The sequence below is a fragment of the Apis mellifera genome, linkage group LG5 (genome assembly GCF_003254395.2).
Source record: "Apis mellifera strain DH4 linkage group LG5, Amel_HAv3.1, whole genome shotgun sequence".
NCBI lineage: Eukaryota > Metazoa > Arthropoda > Insecta > Hymenoptera > Apidae > Apis > Apis mellifera.
In genome coordinates this window covers 10985777-10996849 of record NC_037642.1, presented here as the reverse complement: position 1 = coordinate 10996849, position 11073 = coordinate 10985777, and the positions used below count along the sequence as shown (strand labels likewise).

General features: G+C 20.1%; 2 protein-coding genes across 6 annotated transcripts; one reads left to right on the top strand and one right to left on the bottom strand.

The window, feature by feature from the left end:
* Positions 1-70: 70 nt before the first annotated feature.
* Positions 71-2288, bottom strand: LOC552025 (tyrosine--tRNA ligase, mitochondrial). The gene is made up of 3 exons (XM_016912402.2): positions 1971-2288; positions 647-1542; positions 71-449 (listed from the first exon to the last, which is right to left on the bottom strand). Exons 1-3 carry the CDS (start codon positions 2096-2098, stop codon positions 100-102), a joined length of 1374 nt encoding a protein of 457 aa, XP_016767891.1. The 5' UTR covers positions 2099-2288; the 3' UTR covers positions 71-99.
* On the top strand, positions 1908-10998 carry LOC411631 (liprin-beta-1). Of its 5 annotated transcripts, XM_006567684.3 has the most exons (14): positions 1908-2040; positions 3102-3278; positions 3771-3909; positions 4139-4296; positions 6373-6497; positions 6567-6798; positions 7122-7283; positions 7358-7489; positions 7620-7794; positions 8137-8432; positions 8514-8690; positions 8799-9170; positions 9924-10109; positions 10829-10998. In XM_006567684.3, exons 3-13 carry the CDS (start codon positions 3780-3782, stop codon positions 10080-10082), a joined length of 2118 nt encoding a protein of 705 aa, XP_006567747.1. In that variant the 5' UTR covers positions 1908-2040; positions 3102-3278; positions 3771-3779; the 3' UTR covers positions 10083-10109; positions 10829-10998. The 5 variants fall into 5 exon arrangements, with proteins under 5 accessions (XP_006567747.1, XP_016767888.1, XP_026296345.1 ...); XM_016912399.2 differs by lacking the exon at positions 1908-2040 and having other exon boundaries at positions 2998-3278; XM_006567685.3 differs by lacking the exons at positions 1908-2040; positions 3102-3278 and adding an exon at positions 3499-3537.
* Positions 10999-11073: the final 75 nt, after the last annotated feature.

Genomic DNA, 11073 nt, shown 5'->3' with positions numbered 1-11073 from the left:
AAAAATAATTATTTTTATATTATAAATTAAATTTTTTTAAATGCATTAAAATTATTGTAATAAGAGTTAATAAATTTTAATCAAAATAATTTTTTTATTTTATATCCAATGTACAATATGATAAGTCTTTTTTCCAACTCTAAGTAATGATATATTATTATTTAATATGTGTATTCCAGGTACAACAACTTCTTCCATATTTGTAATTTTTTGATAATTAATGTAGAATCCACCAGCTTCAATAATTCTTCTTGCATCATAATCTGATTTAAAACAGTTTGCTTTCATAGCTAATTCATAAACATTAATACCTGGTTCAGAAAGAAGTTCTATTAAATTAGCACCTTCTAATATTTGTACCAATTCATTTGCATTCATTTTTGCTAAAGAATCAATTGATTTATCATAAAGAATAGCAGATGCTCTTTTTGCTGCAATTAATCCTGCTTCTATAATAAAAAAAATATTGCATAAATCTTAATAATTCACATAAAAATAAAAATAGTTTTATCATTATATTTCTTATATAATCATTATGTTTATGATATTATTTAAAATTAATAAATAATAGAAAAATTAATAGTCTTTTATTATTCTAATTTAAATCTGTAACTTACATAAATGAAAATTTATTCTATTTTCTTACCTCCATGAACTAATATTGTAACTTTCTCAGCTAGATTTCTCTGTGCTATTCTCAGTTCTGGTTTTTTAAAATGTTCTTCTATAATTTTTTTAATTTTAACTAAAGGTAAAAATGTAAAGAAATGAAGAAATTTTTCTACATCAGCATCTTCTACTCTCATAAAATATTGATATAATTGAAAACTAGAAGACTTTGCAGGGGATAGCCAAATTGCATTGCCTGTAGATTTTCCAAATTTTTTTCCACCTTCAGCTGTGATTAGAGGTAATGTCAATCCATAAACTTGATTTTTAGTATATTTAGTAACTAAATCATAACCAGATATTATATTTCCCATTTGATCTTGACCTCCAACTTGAAAATTGCAGTTATATGTACGTTGTAAATGAAGCCAGTCATATCCTTGGAAAATTGGATAAGTAAATTCTGTAAAACTCATTCCATTATCAGATTCTAATCTTGCTCGTACAGATGTACGACCAAGCATTGTACCCATTCTAAAATATTTTCCGACATCTTTGATAAATGATAATAGATTCATATCTTTGTACCATTGTAAGTTGTTTAATATTTTTATAGGAATTAAATGATTATGATTTTTACAGAAATATTGTGTATGGTTTCTAATAATAGTTTTAATATCATTTCTTATACATTCTAAATTTTCTTTAAGTATAATTTGATCTATTTCAACACGCTCTTTTTTTCTATAACTTGGATCACCAATTAAACCTGTTGCACCTCCTAATAGAATAATTACTTCATGACCACAACGCTGCCAATGTAAAAGGTTAATAAGAATTAACAAATTTCCTATATGCAAACTTTCTGCAGTTGGATCAAATCCAGCATATATACATTGTGGTGGGCTTTTCCATAATTTTTTTATATCATTCCTAAAATTTTATTTTGTTTTAAAATTTTTTTTTTATTATTGAGATAATTATAATCAAGAATAATTTTAGAATATAATATAATGATATATATCAAACTCAGGACACATTTTTTAGAATTAGAAAATTTTAATGTATCATTTAATTCTTTGAAAAGGCAGATTAATGAAAGATGTATATGAATAAAATAAAAATAATTAAAAAAAATATAAATATATTAAAAAATGAAATTAAAGCAAAAAAAAACTTTAAAATTAGAATAAAATAAGGATATATAAATATTGTAATTTTAAAAATATTATATAAAAATATATCATAATAATATGTAATATACTAACAATATATAATACACATAATATGTAATGTAGTATATAATTTACGCATCACGTGCAATTTTTTTTTATGATATTCAATAAATTAGTAATACTTACATGCAAATATCAGGAAAAACATCTTCATACAATTGTTTGTTCTCGGCATCTAAAATATATTTTGCAAAATGTAATTTTCGACTATTTAAACACTTTGCAAACGGACGTAACCTCATTAAGTTGTTCATTTTTAATTGTTCGTGTTTAAAAAAAATGTAGAAATTAATCTTAATATTGTTTATTTATGCATTCTATCTTAAAAATGTTTAATTATGAAATTTAACTGATATATATTTAAAAATATAACCATAAAACTAATTTTTTGTTTAACTTAATAGATAATGATATAATTATAAACAGTGATATAAAGTATAAGTAAAATAAAAATGCATAATAAATTTCTAATTAATATATCAATTTATAAATTTATTTACTATAATATACTTTGAATAATTTTAAATATTACTAATATTAACATAAACAAGTAATAATACATTGATGCATTCAATTTTCTTTTTTAAAATTATATAATAAAAAAAATAAATTTTTCAATAATAATTCATAAATAATAAAAATTCTTCATAAAAAATACAAAATAATAATAAAAAAATTCGATTATATATAAAATAAATTTTCTTTTTCATTAATTTACTCGTGTATATATATATATATATATATATATATATATATATATGTCACACAAGTTGATTATATAATTATTATATATATATATATATATATATATATATACACACATAGAATAAATGTAAATATTCATATAAAATATAGTAAATATTTTTCAAAAGAAAATTAATAGATCTAATTGTAATTAATAGATTTTAATAGAATTTTAATAGATTTAATACAATCATATTATTATTTAAACATATTGATATATATATATATCATTATTTAAACATTAATATAAGAATTTCGGATGCTTATCATTAAATATAAATTGAATTTTACATAATAATAATTTTCTTGTTCGATGAAAAATCATTGTGTTATAAAAACTTGAACTATTTCTTCAAAGTGAAATTTCTTTTCAAACTATTCTATTATTGGTTGTTTTATATGTAAAAAAATCTTTCTACCATTACAGAAAATCGCTTTAGAAATAATCATATCATTATCAACTTGTGATAGATTTTCATGTAACAGTTACTATATTAATTTATTTGTTAATAGTATATTTGGAATATAAGCGAAACACTAAAAAGGAGCAAAATATTATTATGGCGGTAAACTATTGGGCGTTGTTCTTAACACCTGTTGCTTTTTCTTGTATTCATGATTTGAATCAATTTTTGATTTAAAGTTTAAATAAGATTTAAATTATTTTTATTTAAATCATGGTAGAGCGAGGTAAGTTTCAAAAAATTATTCAAATAATACTTTTTTATTTCTATTACTTACTAAAAGAAATTTATATTCTCTTAAAATAAAAAATAAAAATAGATTAATAAAAAAAATAATTAATTTTTTCTTATTTTATTTTTAAATATGTAAATAATTAAGTAAACACGCCATTTTGAAATTCAGATTTATTTGACAGTTCTCTTTATCTTTTTCTGTCGTACTGTTATTTTTTTTCTTTCTTTTTTTATTAGTAATTATAAAAAAGGTTATGTATTTTTACATAAAGTAATTTTCAAAAATTTATCATGTTTTAAATATAAAAATAATTTTGAAATATAAATTTTTAGGTTATACATATTTATATTTTACATTTTCTTTAATATTAAAAAATTGTATATGAGTTTTAAAATAATATTTCAAATATCTATAATTTTTATTAAGTAATTATTTTTCTATATATAGAAAATGTTTTATTATATATTTTATTTTTGTACTTAGAAATTAGCAATGGGTAAAAGTGAAGAAAAAAACGGGAACACGATACAAGTAGGAGAATCTACCTTTCTTACAAAAACATCAAGCGAAGCTAGTAAGATGTTAGAAGCTGCTTTATTACAAATGGATGACATTATTTCTGGTAAATTATACATAATTATATATAAATTATATGTAATATTATTTTAAATTAATTTAATATATCAAATATATAATCAATATATATGAAAATTATTATAATTTTTTAATTTTATTAAGATATATTATATTTAAGAGAAAAATTAATAATAAGATTACATATTAGTTAAAATATCCATAAAATTATTAAAATTATAATATATTTATGTTAATATATATATATTAAATATTAGGTGTATGTACTGATAGTAATAATGAAGGCAATACAGAATGGAAGGATTCTGTCAAAGAAGCAGCAAAAAATCTTGTGACAGCAATTAAAAACTCTCCAAGTCCTCCTTCCCCTCCAGATACAGCCACTACTGAAATTTTATTGCAGTGGATGCAATTGGTAAACATTTAGAACTTCAATTATAGATATAACTAAATTGATTTCATAAAACATGCAATTAATGCATATTAAATATCTTAATATATTTTATTTATAACTTTAAAAATAAGTTATTGTTAAAGTTAACATTTTACATTGTTATATGTTAACATTATTGTTATAAGTTAACATTTTTATGTATCAGTTCTTGTTTATTTCTAATTAAATTAAATATATTTTCAATATTAATTCTTCCAATATTTTTATAAGCATTCTATATTTAAAATACCAGATGAGAGATACATAAAACAAGCTGTTTCTTCTTTATATTATTGCAGATAGCAACTTATTTTATTTTTTTATTTTAATTAAATAAGTAAATAGCTAATCATTTCATAGGTATTTTTAAAAAAAAATATACTTTGTTCATTGTTATAAATCAGACATTATTCAAAAAATTTTAACAATATCAATATATTTAAAATATGTTTATTTTTATTATTTTTACAAGAAAAAATTTGATATTATGCAAAATATAAATAAATATAATTAATAAATAGATAAGCTAAAAAAAAATAAAAAATTATATTATAGCATATTATATAATATATTAAAACGAATATAAAAAATGTAATTGTAATGAATATAAAAAAATGAATATTATATTATTTCTTAATTAATTAAAAAAAGAATTTTTTTAATGATTTACAAGAAAACAACTTCTCAAATACATATTATGTATTTTGTATTTGAATTTTTTTAATGATTTACAAGAAAACAACTTCTCAAATACATATTATGTATTTCACTTTATATACATATAAATTATTAAAATCAAAATTTAATTTATACATTATAAACATTTAAATTTTAATTTTTTTAAAAAATATTTATATTTAAATAATAATAATAATAAATATAAATTAATTTAGATTCTCATGTGCGCAATAAAAAAAATTTGATTAATAAAATTTTAATATTACTATTAAACAAAATTTTAATATTATATTAAGTATTATAAAAAAAGAAAAGAATAATCTATGTATAGATTACGTCACGTGACGTTATGACTCTCATCTTGAGAAATTTTAGAATGGTAATTTTAGTATCTTAGAAAACCTCGACGTGATCGTTTTACTAATTTCATTTTTTAATTTTATCTTTTAATTTTATTTGTGATAATTTAGTTTAATGAAAAGTATATGAAAATAATTTTAAAAATGGCAAGAAATGTGTAATCAAATATAACAAAATTTGTTTATATCATTAAAAATAGAAAATTATGAACGAAGTAGAGAAAACGCAAGAAATCCTATTAATAATTTTTTCATTTGAAAGAACTCAATAAAGTAAAGTCGTAAACGGAATTTTCAATTATATATTATATCTAATTAAAAATATCTATTTAAAAAGAATTTTTTTGTTATTATTTTAAACATTGTTTAATTAAATGAATTTCATATAAATTTATATCAATTTTTATATATGTAGTGTAAATAATTTTTTTGTTCTCTTTCTTTCTATTTTAGATAATATTATTTTAATTTGAATAAAGAAATTAAAAATAATAAAAAAAATTATGAAAAGTTTTTCAAATAATTAGTTATATAAATTTATTTAGATTTAAATTTATTGAAAATTATGTCAAGATCAAAACAATCAAATATTAATTGGACTCCTTCAGAAGATTATGATTCTTCAGGAACATCAAATTCAGAAGGAGAAGATGAGTTCGCAAATATTAATCTTTTTGAACATCAAGTACATGAATCTGGCAATTGTTCTTGCCAGGTATAAATAAGGAAATATTTAAAAATAATATAAAAATTATTTATAATTTGATTTTTAATTAATTTAATAATTTTAGATATTATAATATAATAATTTATAATTTATATAAATTTTAATACAATTTGATTACAATTAAAATTTAATAATTTTTAATATTATTAAATTAATTAAAAATCAAATTGTAAATATTTTTTGTATTATTCTTAAATTAAATTCTTATATAAATTTTTATAAAAAATTAATTTTTTAAAAATATAAAATTTTAATTTCATAGAAATATTTAAAAGAATCATATTGTTTTCTTAGAATTGTCCATTAGGTTATGCAAAAATGATAGCTCTGAGAGGAAGTGTACCTAATCTCTGTACATCTACAAACTTAACTCATGTTGGAACTCTTCCATCATTCTGTTCTGCAGTATATGATATGAGGTCTTTGAATTTTTATTTTTTTATTATTTTTAAATTTAAAATCACTGATTTTATAACATGATTGAACAGCTTTTGTTCAAAAATCCATAATTGTCAAGGAAATAAACAATATAAAGGAAATCAAAACAATCAATATTTAAAATTAGGGAAAAAGCGACAATTAAGGAATAGAATAGAACATGAACAAAAAGCTAAATCACAATCAGATCTTTCTTTAAGAAGACGAGAATTTTCTTCTTGTTGCTCTCTTCAATATTTACAAGACATTCAAAAATGGAATGAATGTCAAGCAAAGACTGAGGTATATTAATAATGTAACAAAAAATATTGAAAAATATTAATAAATATTAAAATAATGTTTAAAATAATATATTTAATATTTGATAAAATATTTAATACTTTAAAATTAATTATGAATATATATTTATACTTATATTATTTTACTTATTATTGTATTCATTTATAAATTCTAGAAAAAAGAATAAGATTAATATTTTTAATAATTTTATTATTTAATTTCATACAACTAAAACATAGAAAGTTAAAATGTTAATGTTTAATTCCTTAATATTTGAATTTATATACATATAATATAACTAATATAAATAATTGTAAATTATATAGGAACGTTTAAAAAAGTTAGAAAATGAACGTGGAACATTACGTATGGAAGTATCAGTTTTATCAGAACAAGTAGATGCACAATCTAATAAAATCCAAGAATTGGAAAATATGCTTAGAGAAAAAAAAGATTCTCTCAGAAGAATGGAAGAGGCATTACAAAAAGTAACTTTATTATTTTATTTTATATTTTATATTATATATTTATTTTTTTTTATTTTCAATGATTTAAATTTTAGGAAGTACTTTCAAGAAGTGCTTTAGAAACACAAAAATTAGAACTCTTGAGTTCTTTATCAGAAATGAAACTTAGACAAGCAAGTTTAGAACATGAAAATCTTGCACTTCGTAATACAAGTCCTATATCAAATGTAAGTCCTATATTGAATATATGAATATATATAAAATTGAATATTTTTTTATAAATATATGTATATATAATTATATATTAAATTTGCGATAAAAATGAAAGAATACATCATTATTATTAATTTATTACAGGGAGAAAAATTTGGAAGGCATACCACTCAGTATAGTAGTCTTCCTAGGCCACCGAGTTCTTCAAAGAAAGGTGTAGTGTTCGGTAAGGTACCCAGTTTAGTTTCTGGAGCACACACAACAGTACCATTGGCCATTAAAGGAGCCTCCGCGAGATGCCTGTCTGCGCCTACTCTAGGTTGCGATTGATTCTTCCTCTAAGCATGCATTTTTAAATGTTCTCAATAAAAAATATTATATGACAGGCAATCGTGGCTGATAATTTTTAATTTAGTCTATGTCAACATTGAATTAATTAAATTTTATGTTGATTTTTGCATGAAAATTTTGATTTCTCTTTTTTTTTTTAAATTTATTCTCCTCATAACAATATCATGTATTTCAGACATTGATATGTTTTAAAAAATTATTATTTATTTACTTTTCTTTTATATTTGAATTATGACATTTGCAACATTTTAATTTTTAAATTTAGTTTGGTGCAATAAAATTTATTGATTATTTATTTTTTTTGTTTTAGCTGAAAAAGAAAAAACAATCATAGGAGATTCAAATTCTCAAATAGCATCGATTACTCAAAAATCTTTAGTGGAACTTTCAATGGAAGAAATTGAAGATTGGCTCGCAAATTTAGGATTAGAATGTTACGCGGGCGAATTGAGACGATGGGGTGCTACTGGATCAAAATTATTAGACTGCTCACAACAACAATTAGAAAAAGAATTAGAAATTAAAAATGTTCTTCATAGGAAGAAATTATTATATGCAATAGAGTCTGAAAAATTTGATGGAGCTGAATTTCTTGGATCAGATAAAGTATTTTTTATAATTTTATTTTGCACAATATTATTTTAATGATATAAATTTGTAATGATATAAATATTTATAAAATTATAGATGGATAATACTGCAGTTTTACGATGGTTAGATGATATTGGTTTACCACAGCATAAAGAAGCTTTCCAAAATGGTAAAGTTGATGGGAGAATGTTACATCGACTTACCACTGAAGATCTTTTAAATCTTGGAGTTACTGCACAATTACATGCTGCAAGTCTTAGACGAGGAATTCAGGTAACATTAAACTTATTTATTTTAAATATTATAATATCTATAAATTAAATATAATATAATCATTTAAATAAATTTAAATTTAATAATAATAATGACTTAATTTTATAGATTTTACGAGAACTAAATTTTGAATTTGATAATCTTGAAAGAAGATCGACAAATGGAAATGGAGCAGATGGTGATAATGTTCGTCTTTGGACAAATCATCGAGTAATGGAATGGCTCAGAGTAGTTGATTTAGCGGAATATGCTCCAAATATGAGAGGATCTGGAGTACATGGAGGTTTGATGATTTATGAAGGCAGATTTACTTCAGAATTATTGGCCACGTTACTTAGTATTTCTCCAGGAAAAACTCTTCTTCGTAGACACTTAACTACACATTTCAATCAAATTCTTGGAAGAGAAGTCGTACAAAGGAAAAGAGAGATTGAGAACACTCCTGGATTCATTCCACTTACACTTACAGCTCGTTTAAAGGTAATTTCTATTATTTTAAAATATTAATAATATTTTATTTTGAATTGATAAAAAACCAAAATATTACATATTATAAAATATTAAGATACATCTTCACCAACAAATTTACAAATATTGTTTTATAAGTTTGACTTTTCAGGGACATTGTTAACAATTCCACAAACAATTGCCCAACATCAATTTTTAGTTTTTTGAAAGGAATCGATTCGTTAATTGTTTACTATATATTTGCTATTCTTGAAAAATCGATACTTGAAAAAAATATTATTAAATTAATTAAAAAATCAAAATTTATAAAAAAATATCGAACAATTCATGAACAACTTCTACATAGATTATGAATAGAGATTTAAAAAAATTTTATTTCATTTTAATCATTTTTAGTATTATAAATAATTTAAATTAATAATAAATAATAAATTATGTTTGATTTTATTTCATTTAGAAAAATCCAATGAGAAGAATGTAAATATGAATTTAAAATATAAATTTAAACTTATAGAGATTATATAGTACTTATGAAATATGAGCTAATAATGTTCATGAAATGTTCATTAGAGAACGTTTTTTTAATTCTTACAATAATTACGAATAATATGCAAATACATAAATAAATATTTAGAAAATCCGATTTTTAGAAAATTTAATTCTCATATTGTTTGTGAAAAATTTATAAATTCTGGTGAAGACATATCTTTATATATACAAATTCCAATTTTATCTTTAAATTAAATTACAATTCAATTAATCTAGGTACCTAAGAAATCTCAGTTTACTTTAAAACGCAAAAAAAGTAAAAATGAAGCAGATTATGGTAATTTGGTATGTCCTCTGGAAATTTCACCTCCAGGTACTCCATCAACCCCTACTTCAACACCAGGCAGTCCTAATTTGAATTCACCAACATTTTAACAATCACAAATCATAGTCTAATATAATGTAAGTCTAACTCTACTAATATTAATTCTTTCATTCTTCATTACTTCTTTTATTTAATATTTGATTTATTTAATATTGATAACTTAATTCTACATTAGATATTTTATTATCTTTTATTTTATACAAATTATTATATTGTACATATATACATATTATCTATTTTTATTAATTATAATAATAAAAAATAATAATAAAAAAAATTAGAAATAGATATATTGTACATTGTTTATTGTATATTAACATATAATTTAATTCATTTATTAATTTTTTTTCTTTAATTTTTCTTCTAACAAATACAATTTATTCCGAATACAATTACTAATTAATTATATAAATTTAAATAATAATTTATTTTATTTTATTTAATAAAATAATGATTGCATAAATTTATTATAAAAATATAGATTCATATAATGATTGATATAATTGATATCCATTTTTCGAATAATAAATTAGTTAAGAATTCGTATATATGAAACTAAATGATGAATTGAATTATTTATATCGAAATACGGATAAACAAAATTTTATTGTTAGTAAGTTTTAATATTATCAATATTATATTATTAACAAATTTTATCACTTATCTATTTACTCATTTTATATATTTCATTATGTAATCATTTGTCAAACTTCTATTCATTTATTTATGCATTATTCTTAATATTATAGATTACTACATATTATAATATTTATTCAAGTTAATTAATTTTTTTCAGAATCAAAAGATAATAATCAGAGAAGAATGATTGGTTGCATTTGAAAAATGTAATTGCACCTATATATAAAAAAAGTATTTTGGGGACCATCATTTTATCTCTTTAGTTTAAGTCTTATTATTTAATTTTGAATAATGAAATATTGAATAATGAAAATAACCATTTAAAAATAAATATATTAATTACAAAAAAATAATTCTTTTTAGAAATATTTACATTTATGTTTTATTTATTTATTATGATAT